Source organism: Anoplolepis gracilipes, chromosome 15 (genome assembly GCF_047496725.1).
Source record: "Anoplolepis gracilipes chromosome 15, ASM4749672v1, whole genome shotgun sequence".
Taxonomy (NCBI): Eukaryota; Metazoa; Arthropoda; class Insecta; order Hymenoptera; family Formicidae; genus Anoplolepis; species Anoplolepis gracilipes.
In genome coordinates this window covers 5,432,962-5,456,153 of record NC_132984.1, presented here as the reverse complement: position 1 = coordinate 5,456,153, position 23,192 = coordinate 5,432,962, and the positions used below count along the sequence as shown (strand labels likewise).

Below are 23,192 nucleotides of genomic sequence, written 5' to 3'. Positions count from 1 at the left end.
CTTTATCTCCTCAACAGCAGAATTCTTAAACTGTTTAGATCTCAAGAGTGTTATTTGAATTCTTGGATCTTTAAAAATCTTTAATTCTTTTTTTATTTATATATTTATATATTTATATATTATTATATATTTATATATTTATATTATTTATATATTTATATATTTTACATTATCGCTTGGCCTTTTGGATTTCGAAATTTTTTATAAAGTTCGCAAAATATCGAGACGAAAATAAATCCTTGGATCTATGAGAAATTATAACTTTTAAAATTATTATAATTTTATTAAATTTAATTAAAATTATTTTAATTATTAAATTTAAATAATAAATTAAATTTATATTTGTAATTAAAATTATTTTAATTTTAATTAAATAATAAATTATTATAATAGTCATTTCAAGAATATGATTGTTTTAATTTTGCTATAATAATTTCATAAATTAATTGTACATTTTATTTATCTATCTAAAATTTTTTTCATAAGGCATTTACGATCTTTCGTTTTAGATTATGATAAATGACTACAAATAACTCGATAAGTACTTAGGTTTGTAATATTGTTTGACGTCAAATTCTCACGTAAATTGTCAATTTTTACATTTTAGACAAGGACCTAAACCAAAGGTCGAAACGTTGTCGTTATGAGAAGCTTGTTTAACATCTAATAAATGAAGAAAGCTTAATTCTGTCAGTTTTGGTCGTCTAGCCAATATACCTTCTGAATTATTTCATCGCTGACGATAGCATTCACTTTTTATAAATTTTTTTTCTCTATTTTTAAAAATAATTCTTGAATAATAAAGAACATTTTTTAAAACTTATTTAAAATTATTCTAATTTTAATTAAACTAATAATTTTTAAAATTGTTAAAGATCTTATTGTTAGTATTAAGAGACTTAATATTTCAATTTTTTGTTATGGTTTGTAATTTTTTTCTAAAAGTACGGATTCTCGTCGATCTTTGGAGCGACTAAATCATAATTATTGTCTAAATTGTCTAAATCATATATCGGTTGGATTACTTTCAACCGACATATTTTATGAGCCACTATCCCGTTGTCTGCGTGAAGAGTTCAGTGCTCCGTGGACGAATCGGAATAAGAATAAGCCGAATCTCTTTATTGATTTACCTGGAAACCAAATCGATATCCGTACGAGGCACAGGCGCTCACTTCGTTACAAATCGGACAAACTTTCCTCGAATCGCATCATTGAATTTGTCGCCCGTTTTGGCAAACCTGCAAACTTCCGCGGTCCCTCGAGGACGATTTTCGCGAAGGAAGAAAAATTCCGGTGTTTAAAAAAAAATGTGACTTTTTCAAAAATTCTCCTAATAGAGTGAAAAAAATATTAAAAATTATCTTTGTTAAATCGGTAACGTTTATTTTAACGATCAATGAGTCTGTTGCAATTCTTATCAAAACCTTCCGTCCATCTGGAAAAGAGAAGATATTTTCTATTTTGTGTACCAACATGTGAAATCTAGTTCCATCGCGTTTAAAAAAAAAAAAGAAAGAAAAAGTGGCTGAAAAAATTAATTAGGGTCAGATTTCAAAAATGAATAAAGGAGACGATCTGGAAGACTTGGAGGTATCCGGAGGTCCTCGAGATGAGAAGGAAAAGAAAACTGCCGCTTATCACAAGTATCTTTCGAAGCATATGAAGCTATTTCCGGAATTGTATCGAAGCGACGTCTCGATTCATCCAAGCTACACCGATTTAAAAGTCCTGCCTTAGTAAGAATTAATTTATTCAGCAAATTAAACGCACATAAATTTATAATTAAGATAATAGAATTAAGAAATTTATATTTTGTAAGCAAGTTAAATATATTTGATATTTTATTAAATATTTTATCAAATTTTATATTTTCTAGCGAATTATTAAATATCGAGTCGTATCAAGTGTTGACTTTTATTTTTTTATTAATGGAAGAAGATGTTTTAGAAAATTTTTTACATCGCGAAGATTTTAGCAGATTTATTCTTCTTTTTTATGGAATCTGCTTAATTTTACGGTGCGTGTAATTGACAGCTAATTGCACGCGTTTCGTTTTTTTTTACTTTTTAAGCCACGTGGTCTGCAGACATCGCGTGCAAAGCATCAGGCGACAGATATCTCGGCAATTGAATCGCGAGATCGCGCACTTTGCCATGATCCAGATGTTCGCCCTCGATAGTGTGAGAATCGATCGCGTCTTCAGCGTTGGTATGTCACCGAAGATGTTGATCGTACCGGATCCTCTGACGGAGAAGGAGAGACGTCGATTGAACGAACTTATTCGAAGTCGCTAATAGAATCATCTTTCATGTATTTAATTTTAGCGAAAATAAATTATAAAATAAATAATCTTATATATTCTACAAAATTATCGTCTATTCTCTTACTCTTCCAATTCAGAAGTAAATACCGATCTATTAATTATCTGTTATCATTATATCACTAATTCTTTAATTATTTTTTTGTAACTGTCATAGTTTTAATTTTATATTTTTAATCTATTAAAAATTATAATTGTATAAAAGTTTAGTAATTGATTTTATTTTCTGTTGATTATTATTAGAAAACCATTGATTGTTTTAAGTGTATATAAAATAATTTTTTAAACACTGTTGAAATTATTTAACTCACAGTAAAAATTCTAAAGGAGACGTCGTTAGCTGTTAATGAAAAAGTTCCAGAAACAAAGGATGGATGAATTTAATATCTGTCAAATTGGAAAGATTCCGAATTGCCGATGATCGAGCAAAGTTTCTTGCAATGTTTCGAAATACTTATCAGGGCGGACTTTTGTCCATCTTGTACAGTTGCGGATCGGCTCCTCTGGAATTATGGGACATGCACGTTAGCTTTTTTATTAATTTCTTTGAAATTTAAACGAATGATATTACTACAAGATACGGTTATAGCTCTCTCGAGCTATCTGCACAACTGTAATTTTAAATACTCGTGTTTTATATCTCTGCAACGCGTTTTGATAAATAACATACACATATATTTAACGTACGTTATGTATTTATAGATTTATATTGCATTAAATATTTCAGGTGAAAAATGGATACATACGAAGAATCACAGACGAGGAGATAAAATCGTTGGCGTTAGAAATAGCCGGCACTAATGTGGCTACGACCTACATTTATTGTCCGTCAGATCCGAAGAAAGTGTTGGGTATTAAATTACCTTTCCTTGTCATCATCATCAAGAATATGAAGAAATATTTCACGTTCGAGATAACAGTAAAGCCCATGTGAATACGTTTAATTATTAAACAAGACTTTCAATTTTCTTTTACAAACAAGAAGTTTTTCTTTCACAAATCTAAGAATTTTCTCATTTCTCGTTTTTAAATAAGATTTTTTTTACAATTTTCTTTTTAAATTAAAAATTTTTTTTTTTAATGAGATTCTCTCTACTATATTTCACCAATAAAATTTAATTAAATAAAAAATTAAACTTTTCTCCTTTCAAATGTATGAATAATAATCTGTATATGTATGTTAAATAGATACTGGACGATAAAAATATGCACAGGAGGTTTCGCGTGAGCAATTTCCAAAGCACAACACGCGTCCGCCCATTCTGCACGTCCATGCCCATCGGGCTTTCAGGCGGATGGAATCAGATTCAGTTCAATCTGTGCGACTTCACACGACGAGCCTACGGCACGAATTACATCGAGACCACCAGAATGCAGATTCACGCTAATTGCAGAATCAGACGGGTTTATTTCGCTGATAGGTAAGGATATATTACATATTACATGAACCAGTTGCTTTTCCAATTAGTCAATGATTAAATTTAATTCCCCAATTAGTTGATTTTCTAGTTAATCAATAATTAAATTTTAAAGTATGGAAATTTAATTATTTAATTACTGACGAATTATAATTTAATTGTTTTCTAATTAATTTAAGATCTCTCTCAACGGACAAATTTGATTGAACCTATATAAAATGTTTCTGTGGAAAAATTAAGTTTATAATATAAAAAGTAAATTAATATAGTTCTTTAATTATAAAAAAATATTAAATATATGAAATTAATTTTATCTACAATACACACAACTCTTTGGCAAGCAATAGTTCCTTTAAATTTTTCTTGAAAGAATATTTAAATCAAATTCAAAACTAAACACGCTACAAATGTTCTCTTTAGACTTTATTCGGAGGACGAGATATTGGAGGATTTCAAACTCTTTTTCCCAATACACCGTAAGAAGTGCATTAGAGAGGAGAAAGTACCAAAAAAACCTAGCGTGGAAATTGGAAAGGTACCACCTGTCATTATGAAGGAACCGACCACCAAGTGGTTGGTTGAAGGGATCGCAGAAGAAAAAGTAATGAAAAGAGAAGAAGAAGAAGAAGAAGCGGAAGAAGAAAAAGAGGAAGAAAAAGAAGAGGAAAAAGGAGAAGAGGAAAAAGGAGAAGAGGAAAAAGAAGAAGAAAAGGAAGAAGAAAAAGAAGAAAAAGAAGAAGAGGAAGAAGAGGACAAAGAAGAAGAAGAAGCTGAAGTTAAAGAAGAGGTTGAAATTCTTGATGAAGAGGAACAAACTGAACTAACAGATGTTATTCGAGAAGGTGAAGAGGAAGAAAAACCTATAGACATAGCGAGATTGGAAGAAGATTACATGAAAGACGAGATCGAAGATTAAATAAATAATTAAATATAATATACGATTATATAGTAAATATTATAATATTCGTTTTACATAATTTTAAATTTTATATTGTTTACTTTATAAATTCTTTTTTTTATACTGTTTTAACAAAATTTATCACTATCGCAAAGACTTTTACAACTCACGGATTATTGCAAAATTCAAAGTTAAAAAAAATAAGTCCAAGAATAAATTGTTAATTGGAAAATTATTAAAAATCGTGAGATTACGGCACGTCATAGTCTTCGTCCTCTCGCTTCCTCTTCAACGACTCGTCGGCCTCTGTCTTCACGGTCGGCAACGTTTGAGCTGAGGTGATTTGTATTTTCGGCTTCGTTACTTGCGTCTTAACCGTCGCGGTACTGGTCGTCGCTGTGAAAATATTTACATTAATTAAATGTCTCTAAATTAAATTAATTTTTTATATAAGTTTATTAATTTTTTATATAAGTTTATATCTAAAAATAAAATGTATTAAACTTAATTTTTCAGCTTAAAGTAATTCCTATCGAATAGGCAAACGTGAATTTTATGGCGACATTCCTATAATTATATGTACATATTTCAAAACTAATTTTATTTTATATTAAAATCTTACTTCCTAGAGTTCTAAAGGATACACGGAATGGCACGGATGAATGGGACTGCAATAGGCGGAAAGAAGCTTGGATATTAAATGGAAAAATGGATAAATTAATAAGAATATTTACATTAAATAAATTAATTACTTATATAATTATTACACATTAATAAGAAATAAAAGATAGGCAAAAAAAATTATGATTAATAATTGTAAAACAATTATTAATCATATAAATTATATTTACGTTAAATATATAAATTAGCTATATATATAATAAAAACATTAATAATAAATACAACAAAAGAGAAAAAAACAAAGAAATAATTATAATAATAACTATGTTTTATAATTATTAATCATTACAAACTATATAACATATGTTACCTGTCGAAAATTTCAAAACTGGCTTTGGTATAGAAATGCTTTGCGTTCTAGCCACAGTAGCGAGCGTGCCAGGTCTCTTAACAAGTGACACCCCTGTTTTATTTCCCTCCACCTTTGGTCTGGATTGTCCACTAGACTGATTGTTACCCACTAATGAGTGCGCAGACTTTTGAACAACTTTCTTGGTTGCATTTTTAAGTCTGTAATTTGTCCCATTTAAGCAATAACGATCTGGAGGTAATCTAAGACCATTGTTTGGCTTGACAAAAGGTAACGGGATGTTGTTTTTGGCGCGTGCTACATCCAGCAATACATCCCTGGGTGGTGGATTCGTAAACGAACGTTCCAGCTGCATCTTAACTGCTAATCTAACATCATCCAAGTCGATAAACTTCTTCTTGGCATGATTAGCATATACCCTACTATCGTCCAATATGCACGTGACGTATCCTGTCATAAAATTCATTTATCTATTAAGTCTAAAGATTCTTAAAGGAAAAACGAAACAATAAAATGATAAAAAAAAAATAATAAAGTAGTAAGATATTGTGATGGAGGGATAGATTGTGATATCAAAATAGAAAATCATTTTAAAAAATAATAAAATACTTAAAATAGTAAAACATGTTGAAATATATAGTGAAAGAGTATGTAAAAGAAAATTATCAAAATCGCCATTAAAGGAAGAAACTTACGATAGGTAAACTCCAACAATTGATTGATCACTTTAGGTTCGTAATCAGTTATTCCCATATCCTTCATGATTGACATGATGACTTGGGCATCCTTGGGAATATGTTTAATGTGGCTCATGGTTTTCGCTTTCTCTGACATATTTTTTCTTCACGAAGTTAGAATAACTAATCTCTACTATTTTTAAGATCCGTTATAAACAGAACATATTTCTTTTTTGAGTCAGAAAGAGAAGAGAAGCTTCAAGGTTAAGAACACCAACGTTAAACTACGGCCATCACAAGATGTGTGGCGACTTAGTGGCGTTCTGAAGAATTATTCACTCATAATCACTCATACCAACTTTTATATTTCATACATCATTATTACCAACCTAATTTTTATATATGTACTAATTTCATCTAATTAATGTATTGATCAAACTTTTACTTAACTACAACTTTTTATTCTTTTATTAAAGATATATTTATTCATTCTTCCTGTTACATTCATATTGTTAACATCGTTCTCAAATATTTAAAATAAAATAATAATTTATATAAATAAGAAGTCTAGTTATATTTAACTCGTAATAAAATTCCCACAGATGTCACCTTGATGCTGCCATCTTTCGACGCTCGATCGTACTTTCTCTCTCAAATCTCTTAATAAATATTTAAATAGAAGTTCAAATCTCCGCTAAACAAATTATAAAACCTAGTATAAATTATAAATAGCCAGAAATAAAAAATAAATATGTAAAATATATTTATTTATATAATAATAATAATATATGCAATAATAATATAAATAATAATAATATAAATAATAATATAAATATTAAATATATAAAATATATATATATATATAAATTTTTACCGGATTAAAATTTGAAATTTATTTGAACATGGATATTTTACGAAATAAAATGTTACTAAATATAGTCTATTTTCATTTAATTAAAAAGATAAATTGTTAGGGAGAATTTGTGTATAAGTAATATTTATATAAACATTTATGTAAGATAAATTCAAAATGTGTGACATGTTATGATTTTAGGTTTTTGCATCCTCCTGTAAGTTTTTGACCTTCAATGAAAAGTTTAATTAACAGAATAAATTCCATATTTTTGTTAATTTTATCAAAATAAATGCAATTATAACCGACTCTATTCATTGACGGATAAGATAAATCAAATATAACAAAATTTGCTAATTCACTACGATGTAAAAAAAGAGTTAAAATTTATTATTGTAAATTTATCTAAAAATAATTGTTCTAGCTAGCATATCGTTTATTGTTTTAGTACTCATAATTCAACACTGATTTTTTTTCACGATAAAAGTAGTGACCTGAACTGTTCTGAAGCTGAATATCAAAGATTAAGCGACTGTTTGTAAAATCTTTCCGTTTTCGGAATAAAAGACTTCTATTATTTGTAATTATAAATTTAGATTATTTCATACAAGTTCCTAGTTACATAAAACTTTAGATCATATTTTAATATAATATTACATAATATTCTATTATACATATTTAATAACATATATAATATAATTTTATATAATACTACTTTATTTAATATTATTCAATATGAATATTTTATATGTATTATATGCTAATATAAATTACGTTATTCAAGTTAAGTATATAGATTAAACTATTTCAATTAGCAATTATCGAATTTTGTATGTTTAACAATTTATCATAAGAATACATTTGTTGCTTACGGATATATCATTGCATTGATATTATTTATCTCTGATGTTGAAACTCTCTATTTTATAAATAATATTTTATCAAGTTATCGCTAGAAATACCAAGCCGTTTTTCTGACAATTTCTATTTTTTAGATTAGTAACCTATTTCTTATAAAAAAAATAAGATTCTGATCTGAATTACTTCCTTTATTAAATAATTGATAAAAAGTTATAAAATTTCAGAATTTTATCTTTTACACAAAAAAATAAGGTAATTAATTTAAAAAATAGAAACGGTCAAAAATGATCGCTCGGTACTTTTAATGTTATACTGACAAGATAAACCTGACAAATGAAGGATATGTTTTAAATGTTTTTAGTGACACCTCTCGATTCGATATAAATTAAAGCAAGTGCCTCATATATACTGTGCGGAATGAAAAAAATATTTTCCACCGATTTGATTCGTATAAATTTTTGCAGACATTCAAGTGCGAATTAAAAACGCGCTTTTGTATATTATATAATATTATGTATATTATGTAATATTTTCTCTAACGAAAGAATAGAAGAGACGAATAAAAAAAAACCATAATTGACAAAAATAAAGAATTATTACAAATAAAAATCATAAATAATTATACATTAATACAAAAATATGAATAATATATGTAATAAAAAATATGTTAAATGCAAAAAACAATGTTTTAAAATTTAATTTAAATTATTTTGCTTGTCAATAAATTTTTTATCGAAATTTATTGTTAGATTTAAAATAAGATAAATAAAGTGTCATATAATAGAAATCGAAAGAGAAAAATTGCAGAGAACAAGATTTACACAAACTACTTTTGTGTTTAGTAACATGTCTATAAAAAAACGGTAAATATCCTGTTTAGGGGAAGATGCTCCGATGTCTTTGACCTTGACATATGTTGTCAAGGGACTCCACTTCCAGAAAAAATAACTTAACCCAACCCATTTGTTGTGTGGGTAGGAAAGTGTACGCGCGGATACAGTGGGACTATATTATATATTATGTTATAATTAATATTGTATAAGGTTTAGAGTCTTTATCGTTGTTTTTCTCGAAAACTATCACTCGTATAATAAAATTGGATAGGGTATAAAATGTGTATTTTGAAGAGACCTACAACTTTTATTTGAAACATTTTTTTAAATTTTCAATATTTGATAAAATAATTGCAAAAAACGTCAATTTTAAAAAATTTTTGTAACTTTTTAGTAAACAACGAGCGACGGCTAAAACCTTTTAAGCGTTACTTAGGGTGATGACCTTGACAACATATGTCAAGATCAAGGACATCGGAGCATCCTCCCCTAAACAGGATATTTACCAAAAAAACTTTATTTAATACAGAACAATCTTAATAAACAATGATTTATATACTTCTATTTATATATTTCCAACTCATAAAACAAATGAAAGTCCGAAATTGATGGATTATTATTTATACTTACAATTAATAGTATTACTTAATAATTAATGATGATAATATATTCAGAAATAAGTCTACAAAATTCTGACATGCATGTATGTTTTCAAGAAATCGATGGTAAAATTTTCATCCATTGCATTTATAAAAAATTTTTATTAATTATTAATAAAAGAGAAATATAAGTAAAAAAGAAAAATATAAATAAAAAAAGAAAGAAATAAAAACAGATTTATTTTACTGTAAAATAATAAGAATCAATTTTCTAGAAATTTACAGTAGAACAAAATTTATGTTAAATATGTTCACTATAGAAAATGAATAGACACACGAAGAAAACTGACACGTGTGCGCGCTTAGTTTACAGACGTCATTATATATCACTGTTCTTTAAGGGGGGAATCTCGCGTTTTTGGTCAAAAAAATCGATTTTTTTTTACGAAATCTTGTAGTTTAAGGTCTTGAAAATACTTCTGTAAAGTTTTAATTTGAAATTAATTAAATTGTGAAAGTTATAAACCGTAAACCGACTCGGCGTACATTTTGAAACGCATAACAGCTGTTTGAACTCCTTGCTACGCAGTCAATACAATGTGAATAGATTTTATTGTGTTGACAAAAGGAAAAGAAGAAAGAAAGAAAGAAAAAGGCATACTGTATGGCCCTGGTATAGCAGATTAGCTGTAAGTTGATATATCTTCATAAACTCAACTTCAACACCGAAAAAATCATATTCTCATTTTAAGAATATACCACTTATTTTTAGAATATCTTTCTCTAAAATAAGCGCCAAGAGGATTTTCTTAACTAAAGACAGAAATCCTCTAAAAAAATAGAAAAGTATTAGATATTTTTAATATGTAAGAATATATACACTTCTAGTCTTGAGGCTTTCGTGACCATTAGAATTGTCTAAACTGGGGACTTCCGAATGGATGCCGCGTGATTAAACAGCGTAATGCACGCAATGACATTTCGCAAACGTTGCAGTTTGCGTCTTCAGGGCTAAGAGCCTCGATACTGAGTTCTCTTGGATTAGGGTTCTTATATCTTGCGATAGGTTTTTCTATCTACGGGAAAAATATTCCGTTATGCCCTCTAATGGTATAAACGCAAATAGGATTTGTATGATACAATTTAAGAATATTTTCTTTATTTCATATACAATTCTTAACAAAAGATCATTAGAGGGGAATATTCTGAATTTTTTAGAATATTTTATTGGAGGAAAGCTTTAGAAGGAATTCTTCTAAAATAGAGAATACCATTTTTTCGGTGAAACTTTAAACACGTTTTTCTCGAAACAGGTTTTTTACAACTGGTTGACATAATTTCTAAAAAATATTCAATCAATTGACTTGAAATTTTAACTGTATATTCAGAAAACATCCCTCTATCGCGTGAACTAAAGAAAAAGTGATACGTTATATACTTTTTTTGTATTAAAAAAGAAATTACCAAATTTAAGAGTAAAATCGATTATTTAAGTTTGACAAGTCGCCATTTTCTCAAAAAAAATTTTTTTTTTTTTTGCTTACTTCTATTTCAGGCGATAACTACATGTATACAGAAAAAAACACCGTTTAAGTTTTTTGTTTCAGATTATCTCAAGGGTAGATATCGTATCAACCAGCGATTAAGGCACTCCACGCGGCATCATAAATAAGCAGGAATAACAGGCGATATTTTTAATAAAATAATATTTTTAAATAAATAAATATATAATAAAAATATCCGGAAAAGATGAAATTAAAACACCGCATAGTTTTGCTAAAAAAATTCCCAAAAAAGTCGTTTTTTTTACCAAAAAAAAAGATTCTCCCCCTTAATATAATATAGATAATAGTATATATAAAAAATTGTTTGAAGTAAAAAATTGTTTGAAAGCTAATTTTACGGATTCTTCTAAATGTAGCTTTTTTCTAAATATGTATTTCACTATACCAGGGAATTGTTTAAAGATAAGCAGGCAATTTTTCTGAAGTTTAAAAGAATTTCTGACAAAAAGTTCCAAAGAATTTCTCACAAGTATTACCTGAGAAACACCAGAGAAGTTGTCCTTTTTTGTGCGTATAATCACATAGCAACAGTATAGTGGGAGAACCTTTAGGCTGTTTTCAGATTTTTCCAGAATAGGTATGGACAGAGAAAAAAAGAGTGTTCTGTAGTGTATACGATACGTGCTCTTGGTAATTGGAAAATATATAGGAACATAGGTTTTGCAGTATATTTTGTGTGACTACAAACAGGGAATTAATGATACGTGGTCCGATCTTCTTAAATTAAATTACTTTTTTTGTTTTGCTAAATTTTTAAATAAATTTGTTTCATAAACGAAATAATGGCTACGATAATGCGCTTACCGGAAGAAATGATAGATATTATACTTGGCTACAGTGATATCAGCATTGAGGATATCATTAACTTTAGATGTGTGTGCAAGAAATTTCGACATGTAGCCAAACACAAGAAATTTATGAAAAACAAGTTTCTTCAGAGGTAATTAGTTAATTTTTTGCAATTTGATTTTATTAACCTATTGCGCAATCAATTCTGCAAAGAATATATTTTATAAAAACAAAAATATATAAAAAATATGAAAAAAATAATAAAAAATATGAAAAGTATAAGAAAGTTAAATCACATGAAGAGTGCGAGCAATGATTTTCAATAAATTTTTTCATCAATTAAATTTAGTCTTCAATTAATTAGTAGTATAGGTAAATTTTGTATTTTCTTTATAACAAGCAAAAAAATTTTTGGAGATAACTCTCATCTACAATATTTTTCTGGTTCTCGGTTTTTAATATCAAGTATTATTAGTAAAATTATTTTATTTAATAATGTTATGAAATAATTTATTATTAATTTGATGTTTCATAAATACCCAGAATATAAATAAAGTTTTTGTCATAATTTGTCATATTTACAGAATATGGCTATAATACTGTCCATTGTTTATATTGTTGTATATTGTTACTGTGTAAGAATTACAATTTAAATTGAAGAATATATACTACATATATTTTATATTAAAACAAGAAGGTTGATATTTTGACTAATTATTTATATTACACAATTTAAACAATTTAATTCTTTGAAAACTTATACCAATGCAATTAGTTTAGTGTTCTTTAAAAATTCGTAATAATATTACTTATTTCAATATCAGATGGCCTACAGCGAGAAAACATTATAACAAGCTGTTTAAGGAAAATGAACAAATAGAGTCTGAAGCGAATGAACGAAAAGATAGAAAAAGTTTAAACTTTATAGAAATGGGCATTTATTGTAAGAGACAATTACAAACATTTGAAAACATAAAAATTAAACATAATTATTTTGACTATCAATCATCTAATGAAGTAAGACAGAAGGAGTACCTATATGAGTTAGATCCAGATATACTGTCAGATTATAAGGAATATGAAAATGATAGAGATATAAAAATTTCTTTCTATATAGATGAGATTAAAAATTTGCTTACACAATTTTCACGGTAAGATTATATAAATTAAAGTACTATTAATTTTATGGACTAACGTATGTACATATTGCATAGTTAATATGTAAATTTTTCAGAAAAGTTGTTTGCAAGCAGTTAACAAAAAGATATTACGATATGCAACTCCTTAACTTTTTGAGGCAACGTAAACTGAGAATAAAATTCAACAAATTTAAAGAGCAACCTAGCACAGCGAAACTTTTGGAACAAAGTGCTACTTTAGTGGCACAAGAGTTACAGCCTCAAAAAAAAGTATTTTATTCGACCGTAACAGCGTCACTAGATAGTATGGCAACAGACGTATTGAATAACCTGAGAGAGAAACATCCCGACCACTCGATATTGTCGACATCCGATGAAAAATTTTTTCAATGGAGAAATAACAATATCGACGATAATTATTGGAATAAAGTAGAAGGAACACAGATTATGGATACACTCGAAGAATATATATTTGACAAATTAAACTTTCGACCAATCAAATCAAAAAATATAAAGTGGAATAAACAATTAAAATATAAATGTATAGATCATGTAAATACTATAGATTATATATATATATAATATATTATAACAATATGGTCAATTATGCCGTAAACATAGCCATATCACAAGCAGCGCATAATATTTATGATAAATATTTATGAAAATATATTTTTTAGAAATATTATATAAATAATTTATACATATTTTGTAAAAATCTTTATTTGACATATTTTTAAAACAAAGATGAAATATTTTATGTAATATTTATGATGAGTACAAAATAAATATTTATAGTAATTATTTGTGAAATATTTTTCCTAAGATATATATGGTAATATTTATGATCTATTCAATCTAAAATATTAAAAATGTTTATAAAATGTTTTGACATATATTTATAGAATATTTAAATAATTATAATATATTGTGTAAATATTTTTTTAAATATTTTGTGTTGTCTGGGATGTTTATTGTAATCTTAAAAATACTTTCTCTTTAAATAATTTCTGCATTGTAATTTCTGACATTAGGTTTTAGAACATAAATATGGCCAGGAAATTATAATATATACAATATATCACAGCGTTGCCAGAAGACTCGGTTTACGCTGCGATATAATAATCGGATATCCCGATAAGCGTATCTGTCTATTCTGGAAACCGAGTTAGTAAGTACAATATCAGATTGGAAACTATTTGAATTTTTCGGCATTTTTATTCCCATTATACTCACATATATTATTTTTTATCGTTTACAGTGCTACAAATAGTTCTGAAAATGTAAGATGTTTTAAAATAAATTCTAACCAATTCCCAGATTGTTTTATCAAGCAACAACGTTTTACAAGATTAAAAATAATAACATTTGGAAAGGTTGACAATAACTTATATTTAATTTTTATTAATTTTAATATTAATTAACAAATTGATAATATTAAAATTAAACAAAAAGACTTACACAATGTATAATTTTCTTCTTTGTATTTGAAATCATATTTACTCATTTAAGCCATTATTCATTATAGATGCGGGAAATACTTCTGAAATTGTTTCAGTTAAAAGATAAATATTCGTGGGGTATATGTCCAACCTCATTTATAAATTTCACCAGACATAATTTCTACTGGAATGACACACATTTAAAAGATTGGATTTCAGACTTAAAAATAATTGGACCACACTATGCTGTACGTATAAGCATTACACATGTCGCATATTGATAATAATAACGAGGAATCTTTAAACCTTCTTTCTGATAACACATATAATTATATAAAAATTATAATTATATATAATTCGACTAGCTGTAATTTAACTTTCTACAAATGTTTATTTATAAATTATATAACAATAAATAACAATTAAAGCTAGAACTAACACTTTCCAGTTCATCCTAGAGATAGAAAAATTTGAAATGACAAATACAAAATCAAAAAAAGTAAAATTTGCGGTTGGAACGATTGTAACGCATGGTAATCAATCTACAGACTGTTCTGCAGGCGTGATAATTGGATGGCACCGATTTGAAGACAGAGATTCGGTTAAAGTTATCGTGAAAGATGCGAGATATAATCCTCATATTCTTCCGTTGAAGATTTGCAGTGATATAAAGAAACAAACACATTACCTAATTCTTACTGAAAATAATGAAATGTGTTACGTGGGAGAAGGTATAAATATGATTATATTGACATATCTTTATTTTAATAAATTAAAATGTTTTCTTTATTTGTCTCATCTATTTATACGTATTGCAAAATAGTATTTTATTCGATTTTAATTTATCTTGTTCTCTCTTTCTTAATTTAGATATTTTATTTATTTCTAGTATTACTTATTATCGTATTTCTTTTTTATTATTTAATTTTACTTATCAGTAATTAATTTTTTTTCTGTGTTTTTTAAATTTTTATTATAGACGCTATAACTTTAACAACGCCGAAATGGATAGAAAATAGTCAGATAGGTTGTTACTTTAACAAATTTGAAGGCACTCATTACGTACCAAACAAAGCGCTGGAAAAATGTTATCCGCATGATGCCGCTGTAACTGCCGCTGTAACTGTTAAAAAAAACAATATCAGAGAATTTATACTATAAATTTAAATATAAATTATTGTGGAGAGATGGTGTGGCGCTAGACAAAGAATCGATTCTCGATCTGCGAGTCGAGGAGATCTGAGAGACAGACTCTCGGACAAAGAGAACGACGAGAAGAATTAATTGTAATTGTACGCGCGTGCGAGGAAAAAATGCCTTTTATTGTACTCTGTAATCCTTCCATTGTGACATCCGATATCTGTTTTTGTGGATGATGAATAGATTTCTAATGAAAATTAATTTTATTTCAGTTGAATATCGCCCATAAATGTATGATAAATGTCTATTAGTCATCTATCATGGATATATAATATGTATGTATACAAAATGCGATTTTTTTCTCACTTTCTTTTTTTCCACAATTTTATTTATTAAATTGGTATTTGCAATCCAATTATGATTTTTTTTTATAATAAAAGTAATAATTCTTATTAGTCTGAAAGAATAATATAATTAAAACTTAAGGGACAGTTTGCGAAATTTCGATGCCTTCGAAGTAAAATTTTTCTATTACTCGTAATTACTCGTAAGGGATTGAGATTTTTATATAAAAATTCCCAATCACACCAACAAAATATTTATTTTTATATCATATTCTAATGCAATATTATATAATATTGCATATTTACCTACTTTACTAATCGAAAATCATTTTCTGATAAATAGTATTTACCAAGTTATACTAATAAAGAAAAATATGGAAATGTTCCTCTCCGATTTTTATGCGCTTTGAATATGTTGTAATCAAGGTTAAAATAGGAGGGGGGGGGGGGTTAATTTTTGAAATTATTGAAAAAATATTTTTTTTGTGTCTTTTGTTGATAAATGTTCAGAAAAAAATCGATATGGGATTAACTCAAATATTTATAAAAAAAAAATTAAAACTGAAAACGATATTTTTCTTGATAACTCAAAGAATAATAAAGTTAAGTAGCTGAAACTTGGAGGAAAATTTTTTATCACAATGAGGAAATGACAGGCCAAGTATTATTTGAAAACTCGTCGGGGACACTTTCGGTAGGCTTATCCGGCCTTTCTTGCACACACATCTAAAGTTAATGATATCCTCAATATTGATGCTATTGTAACCAAAAATGATATCCTTTGAGGTAAGCACATTATCAGATAAACCATTATGAAGAAAATTTTGTAAAACACAAAAAAAAATTTAATTTAAGAAGATCGGATCAAACTATTAAGCGTATTATCAATTCCCTGTTTATGGTCATGACGATACGAAATCTATTGCGAAACTTATATTTTTATGTATATTCCAATTTCCTATGCCAAGAGCAAAAGTACGTGTCTTATCCGCCACCGAAATTTTTTACACTCTCTGGCCATCTTCATTTTTTAATCATCTGTAATCCTAAATGTTTTCTTATTATATAGTTGTCACGTGACTACACACAATAGGAAATGTTTTCTGTAGCTTGACGGGGTCTCTCAAATAATTCATTTTTGTGAAAGACACTACTTTTTCAAGTTTTAGAAAGTTATTATTGTCTCTGAAAAAAAGAGAAAAGTCTTTTAATAGAATACAAATGCTTCTCTATCTTTTGTTACACATGCTTTTGGCAGTGTAAAAATTTCTTTTTATCACATTAAAAGAAACCTATTTAAAAAAAAACCTATCTACAAATATTTAAAATATGAATTTTTTAATTTTTATTTAAAACTTTTATATTGTTACATCCAGACTCAGGAAAGGATGAGTTAGAAGGAAGGGCGTAACTGGTAGCTCTCGAAACCTAATCGTACGAATCAAGATGTAGGTCTCGAGTCAAACGAATTATCAGGTCCAAAACATTAACAATAATGAATATCGTTATTACTTGTTATTTCGGACATTCGTTCGGACGGTCCTTTTTTGGTAAAAGAAATTAATCCTTATTACGCGGGATAGGGCCAGGTGCGATCTTTTAATCGATAGAGGGATTAGAAATCACGGAGAAAATTGTATCTTTAGTATAGCATAAATTTATTCATAGTTTTTGCGAACAGATTACATCTAATTATCGTTAAGAGTGGTTACAAATATATATATATATCGTCTGGTCGACGTTCTCGATTGTGTCGTGAAAAATAGCGACTTGAGTTTACCTTTAGGACTTTTGCGATAATTAGAAGAAATAAGAATACAATGTTCGAGAGTAAAGGAGATAAATCAGAATGATTAAGATTCGACTTACCTCGACCTTAGCTGGTTCTTAGAGCTTTGGAGAATTAGCAGGAAGAGTCAGTCTGGTGTGGCCGTTCGACAGGGTGAGTCAATGCCTTCAAATTTATCAAAATAACGATAAACTTCACTATTTTCGATCGATTTCGGCGTTGTTAAAGTTATAGCGTCTATAATAAAAAACAAAAAACACAAAGAAAAAAATCAATTAATGGTAAGTAAAATTAAATAATAATAAAGAAAATACGATAATAAATACAATAACGCTAAAAATAAATTAAATATCTAAATTAAGAAAGAAGAGAACAAGACAAATTAAAATAAAATAAAATATTATTTTACAATATAAAAAAATGAGATAAATAAAGAAAGAATTGTAATTTAAAATAAAGATGTGTCAATATAATAATATTTATACCTTCTCCTACATTTCATTATTTTCGGTATAAATTAGGTAATGTGTTTCATCCTTTATATCATCCTTTATATCACTACAAATTTACAACGGAAAAATATTAGGTTCTATCTCCTATCGTTTATAGAGATATTAAGCTTATATATATCTTCATATCGTTGTCATTCAATTATCACGTCTGCAGGACAGTCTATAGATCGATTGCCATGGATTACGATCATCCTAATCGCAAATTTTATTTTCTTTGGTTCTGTAATTGGAATTTTACATCATACATGATGTTTCTCTAGAGATACATTTCTTGTTTCTTTAGGGTAAACTGAAAAGTATAAGTGCTACTTTAAATTGATATTTACTATCAAGTAATTCTTAAATAAACACTTATAGAAAGTAAAATTAGAGATAGTCGAATTATACTTTTCATGTAATTATATGTGTTATCAAAGAGAAACCTTAAAGATAACTTTTTATTATAATTAATATGCTTTATTTGTAATTCTTATGCACAGTACAGTATAGTGTGGCCCAATCGTTTTTAAACTCATATTCCAATCTTTTAAATTCATATTCCAATTGTAACTATTATTCTTGTGATACTGCAGCAAATATATTGAATTTTTTTGCCACAAATATTTATAATTAAACTAGATCAAATTCAAAAGTACTTCTATCTACAATAATAAAAGAAAGACTACATGTAAATAAGATTCTAATTACAAACGAGAAAATTATATATTATGCAATTCTTATACTTAATTTATACTTTATTTTGTTTAATTGATTCATATCTTTCTTAATATTATAAATTTAATAATTAATATTAAAATTAATAATAAAAATTACATCGCCGACTCGCTTATCAGAGCTCTTCGGCAATCCTGACAGCAAAATCCTCAGGCAGCAACACATACATGCATAAAAAGAATTTCGAAGACAAGAAATATCACAAAAGCGACGAGTTGTAAACTCTTTGTGCAGACACACACACAAAACGAAGCATATATCCGACCGTGCGACTTTCTCGTGATATGCTCTGGATAACGCTAACGCTGGCGATTTTTAAATTTTTAAAATTTTGATAAAGAAAAAAAATTTTTAAATGTGTCTTTTTTTCTTATAAACACTTATAATTAGTAAAAGTTCATGTAGTGTCAGTGTACTGGAAAGCAATTTTTTAACATTAATTGATTTTATTTTCCATTTTTTTAATTGGAATTAAGCAATTTCACAATTTCTTGCACATTTTGCTCCATAAAAACACAATGGCCACCATGAAAAAAATCTTATAGTTATTCGGCAATTTTTTGTCAAATTTAGTGTACTTTAAAGCAGGGACCCGGATCGAAAGCTTTTTTCAGTTCGGTTCCGGTTAAATACGGTTTAATAAAACATCGAATAAGTGTTTCAGTTTCAGTTTCGGTTTCTTGACCAGTGAACGAAACCGAAACCGAAAAAATTACGGTTTTTTAAAACTTTTTTTTCGGTTATAGTTACTTGTACGGAAAGAGTTTGAAGTGTAATGATAAATTTAATAAAATGACTTTTTTTATATTTATTTTATTAAATTGTACATTTGCAGATGACGAGAAATAAAAATTAAAAATTATATTATTTAATACAATGTTTTATTTTATGCATATACATGTGTAAAAGATAAACTAAAATGTGATTAATTTAGTGGATTCAGATAGAAGAATTAAGATATAAGCGACATAGAGATAATAAGTAACAATAATAATAAAAAATTTAGAACGGTTAAAAAATCTAAAAAAGCATAATGTTATTTTACTTCAAACTAATATTTCTAAAAACTTATTATTAAAAAAAAGAGCATTTTCAATCGAGCATTAAGTTGTCATATTGATTCAACTATGAAAAACAGATCTATACATATATAGATTAAGAACCGAAAAAAACTGTTAACCGTAAATAATATTATTGGTTCGGTTATGATTTCGGTGTTATAAATTTTATAAAATTTGGTTTCGGTTACGATATCGGTTCATCTAAACTAAAAAATTACGGAACGGTTTTCGGTTTCAATTCCGGTTCGGTCCGGATCCCTGCTTTAAAGTATAAAAAAACGTGAAGAACTTATTCTTTTATCATTCCACACAATTGTTTTCTGGATCAAAATAAAGAAAGAAAAAATCGACAATTTTTATGTAATCTCTATCCATTTGTAGCATGTATACATGTTTGTTAAAAAAATTTTACAGTTATACCATTTGATGGAACAAAGTTTCAGCTTTGAGTCTATTTAATTAAAAACGAAAAAAAAGAGCAGACAAAAGAAATAATAAGAATATAAATAAAAAAAGTATAAAAAGAGAAATATAAACAGATTCATTTTGATGCGTAATAATAAAAATCTTTTTTACAAAAATTTAAGACAAAATATTAATTAAACATGTTGACAGTAGAGAACATAACTTAACATTAGAAAATTAATATGAACATACACACGAGGAAACATGCGTGATGCGTGTGTATGTTTAGGCGTTTAGTTCACAGGCATCACTATATCCCATTATTTTTATATTAATTATATTCAAAATTTGTATAGAATATTATGGAAATAAAAAAATTGTTTTAAATAAAAATTGTAAGCTATTTTTATGAATTCTTCTAAATATAGCTTTTTTCTAAATATGTATTTCACTATGCCAGGGACATGTGTGATGGAAGGTAATTCCTTTAAAATTCGAAATTCGAAAGATTTGTGACAAATATTACCTAACCTGAGAGGTATAATATTACCTTACCTATTCTGATTCAAAAGATTCTGCAGTTCAAAAGAATTTCTCACAAAAAGTTCCGAAGAATTTATCACAAGTATTACTTGAAAGACATCAGAGGAGTTGTCCTTTTTTATGTGTCTAATCACGTAGCAACTGTATGGTGGAAGAGCCTTTAGATTTTGAGATTTCGTCAGAATAGGTACGGATAGAGAGTAAAAACTTCTGTAGTTTACGTGCTTTTGGTAATTGAAAAATATATAAGAACATAGGTTTTGCAATAGATTTCGTGTGACTACAAACAGGGAATTAGTGAAACGCGGTCCAATCTTCTTAAATTAAATTACTTTTTTTGTTTTGCTAAATTTTTAAATAAATTTGTTTCTTAATCGAAATAATGGCTACGATAATAAACTTACCTGAGGAAGTGATATGTATCATACTTGGCAACAGTAATATCAGCATTGAGGATATCATTAACTTTAGATGTGTGTGTAAAAAATTTCAACACATAGCCAACTACAACAAATTTATGAAGAAAAAGCTTTTACAGAGGTAATTACTTGTTATTTAAGTAATTTTTTGCAATTTAATTTCATTAACATACTAATTATACAATCAACTCTGAAAAAATATATTTTATAAAAGTAATATATATATAAAATATATAAAATATAATAAACAATATAAAAAGATTAAGAAACGGATCAATGAAAGTTAAATAACACAAAGAGCGCGAGCAATTATTTACACTAAACTTTTTCATCAATTAAATTTAGCCTTTAATTAATTAAAGAATTGTTAAATTTTGTATTTCCTTTATGAGTGAAAAATTTTTGAAGATAGCTCCTGTCTATTTTACTGTTTCTTGAATTTTATTATCCAGTTTCAATAATAGAATTATTTTATTTAATTATGTTATTAAACTGATGTTTAATAAATACACGGGATATAAAAGTTAATTTGTTACATTTACAGAATATGGCTACCATGCTGTCCATTGCTTACATTTTATATAATTGTATATTGTTAGTGTGTAAATTTTAATTACAATTTAAATTGAAAATTGTATACCTCATACTATATAATGTATTAAAATAAAACAAGAATGTCGATATTTTGACTAATTACGTATATTACACAATTTAAATAACATAATTCTTGGAAAACTTGTTACTAATGCAATAATTTAGCGTTTTTTATAAATTTACGATAATATTATTTATTTAAATATCAGATGGCCTACAGCAAGAAAACTCCATAACAAGGAGCTTAAGGAAAATGAACAGAAAGCGTCTGAAAAGAATAAAGAGAAAAATAAAGAGAATTTGAAGTTTATAGAAATAGGCAAGAATAATGCGAGACAATTACGAAATTTCATGTCTCAAAAAATTCAAGAATATTATGAACACGGTATTATATCAATGAAAAATTCAACACATTATCCTTTCATGAATAAGTTAGATCAAGATTTGTCGTACACCTTAAACAAAAGTGGATATGATATAAAAGCTTGTTTCTATTTTGATGAGATTAAAAATTTGCTCCCTGAATTTTCACGGTAAAATTATATTAATTAAAGTACAATTAACTTTGTGGACTAACATATGTATTGTATAGTTAATGTGTAATTTTTTTCATAAAAACTCTTTACAATCTAACAGAAAAATATTTCTATGTACAAACATTTTTCCATCTGAAGAATCGTATGTGGGCAAACAAATTAGAAAAATTTTGAAAGCAACCTGACAAAGTGCAACTACTAGAACGATGTGCTACTTTTGTGGCACAAGACATACAGCCTCAAAAGGAGATATTATACTCGTCCGTAACAGCAATACTAGATGGTATAGCACTAGAAGTATTGAATAGCCTCAGAAAGAAAAATTCCAAACATTCAATATTCTCGACGTCTACAGAAAATTTTTCCTATTGGAAAAACAACAATATTGACGATAATCATTGGAATGAAGCCGAAGGAACTCAGATTATGGATACACTCGAGGAATATATATTTGACACATTAAACTTTCGACCAAACAATGTGGAAAACACAGATTGGAATACACAATTAAAACACAAATGTATAACTAATGTAAGTACTATTAATTATAATGTATTATAGAATTATGGCCAATTATGCTGTGAACATGGTCATGTTGTTGTAATCTTAGAAATACTTTCCCTCTAATTAATTTCTGCATTGTAACTTTTGACATAGGTCTTAGAACATAAATATGGTCAAGAAATAATAATATATATAATATATCATAGCGTTGCCAGAAGACTTGGGCTACGTTGCGATATAATA

At 27.2% G+C, this 23,192-nt stretch overlaps 3 protein-coding genes and 2 long non-coding RNA genes across 5 annotated transcripts; 4 read left to right on the top strand and 1 right to left on the bottom strand.

Annotated features, from left to right (window-relative positions):
• The first annotated feature begins 1,560 nt into the window (after positions 1 to 1,560).
• On the top strand, positions 1,561 to 2,297 carry LOC140674305 (uncharacterized). Its single transcript, XM_072907762.1, has 2 exons — positions 1,561 to 1,739; positions 2,075 to 2,297. The coding sequence occupies exons 1-2, from the start codon at positions 1,561 to 1,563 to the stop codon at positions 2,295 to 2,297; spliced, it is 402 nt and encodes a 133-aa protein (XP_072763863.1).
• A 400-nt stretch (positions 2,298 to 2,697) lies between these two features.
• Positions 2,698 to 5,427, top strand: LOC140674166 (cilia- and flagella-associated protein 20). The gene is made up of 4 exons (XM_072907546.1): positions 2,698 to 2,847; positions 3,051 to 3,242; positions 3,512 to 3,744; positions 4,162 to 5,427. Exons 1-4 carry the CDS (start codon positions 2,698 to 2,700, stop codon positions 4,655 to 4,657), a joined length of 1,071 nt encoding a protein of 356 aa, XP_072763647.1. The 3' UTR covers positions 4,658 to 5,427.
• Positions 4,654 to 6,622, bottom strand: Taf9 (TBP-associated factor 9). Its single transcript, XM_072907335.1, has 3 exons — positions 6,326 to 6,622; positions 5,631 to 6,080; positions 4,654 to 5,035 (listed from the first exon to the last, which is right to left on the bottom strand). The coding sequence occupies exons 1-3, from the start codon at positions 6,462 to 6,464 to the stop codon at positions 4,890 to 4,892; spliced, it is 735 nt and encodes a 244-aa protein (XP_072763436.1). The 5' UTR covers positions 6,465 to 6,622; the 3' UTR covers positions 4,654 to 4,889.
• Positions 6,623 to 11,851: 5,229 nt separating this feature from the next.
• On the top strand, positions 11,852 to 13,158 carry LOC140673941 (uncharacterized). The gene is made up of 3 exons (XR_012048133.1): positions 11,852 to 11,958; positions 12,632 to 12,958; positions 13,042 to 13,158. It is a non-coding gene; the product is annotated as an uncharacterized lncRNA (long non-coding RNA).
• Positions 13,159 to 14,548: 1,390 nt separating this feature from the next.
• On the top strand, positions 14,549 to 15,807 carry LOC140673940 (uncharacterized). Its single transcript, XR_012048132.1, has 3 exons — positions 14,549 to 14,636; positions 14,837 to 15,119; positions 15,368 to 15,807. It is a non-coding gene; the product is annotated as an uncharacterized lncRNA (long non-coding RNA).
• The last annotated feature ends 7,385 nt before the right edge of the window (positions 15,808 to 23,192 follow it).

Bases quoted from the DNA above. Each gene is read 5' to 3' on its own strand.
- LOC140674305 (XM_072907762.1), top strand. From the start codon at position 1,561: ATGAATAAAGGAGACGATCTGGAAGACTTGGAGGTATCCGGAGGTCCT. The intron at 1,740-2,074 runs GTAAGAATTAAT...TTACTTTTTAAG, and splicing joins GATTTAAAAGTCCTGCCTTA to CCACGTGGTCTGCAGACATC.
- LOC140674166 (XM_072907546.1), top strand. From the start codon at position 2,698: ATGAATTTAATATCTGTCAAATTGGAAAGATTCCGAATTGCCGATGAT. The intron at 3,243-3,511 runs GTAAAGCCCATG...TATGTTAAATAG, and splicing joins ATTTCACGTTCGAGATAACA to ATACTGGACGATAAAAATAT. The intron at 3,745-4,161 runs GTAAGGATATAT...TGTTCTCTTTAG, and splicing joins CGGGTTTATTTCGCTGATAG to ACTTTATTCGGAGGACGAGA.
- Taf9 (XM_072907335.1), bottom strand. From the start codon at position 6,464: ATGTCAGAGAAAGCGAAAACCATGAGCCACATTAAACATATTCCCAAG. The intron at 6,081-6,325 runs GTAAGTTTCTTC...ATTTTATGACAG, and splicing joins ATTGTTGGAGTTTACCTATC to GATACGTCACGTGCATATTG. The intron at 5,036-5,630 runs GTAACATATGTT...ATATTTTCACAG, and splicing joins AGTTTTGAAATTTTCGACAG to CGACGACCAGTACCGCGACG.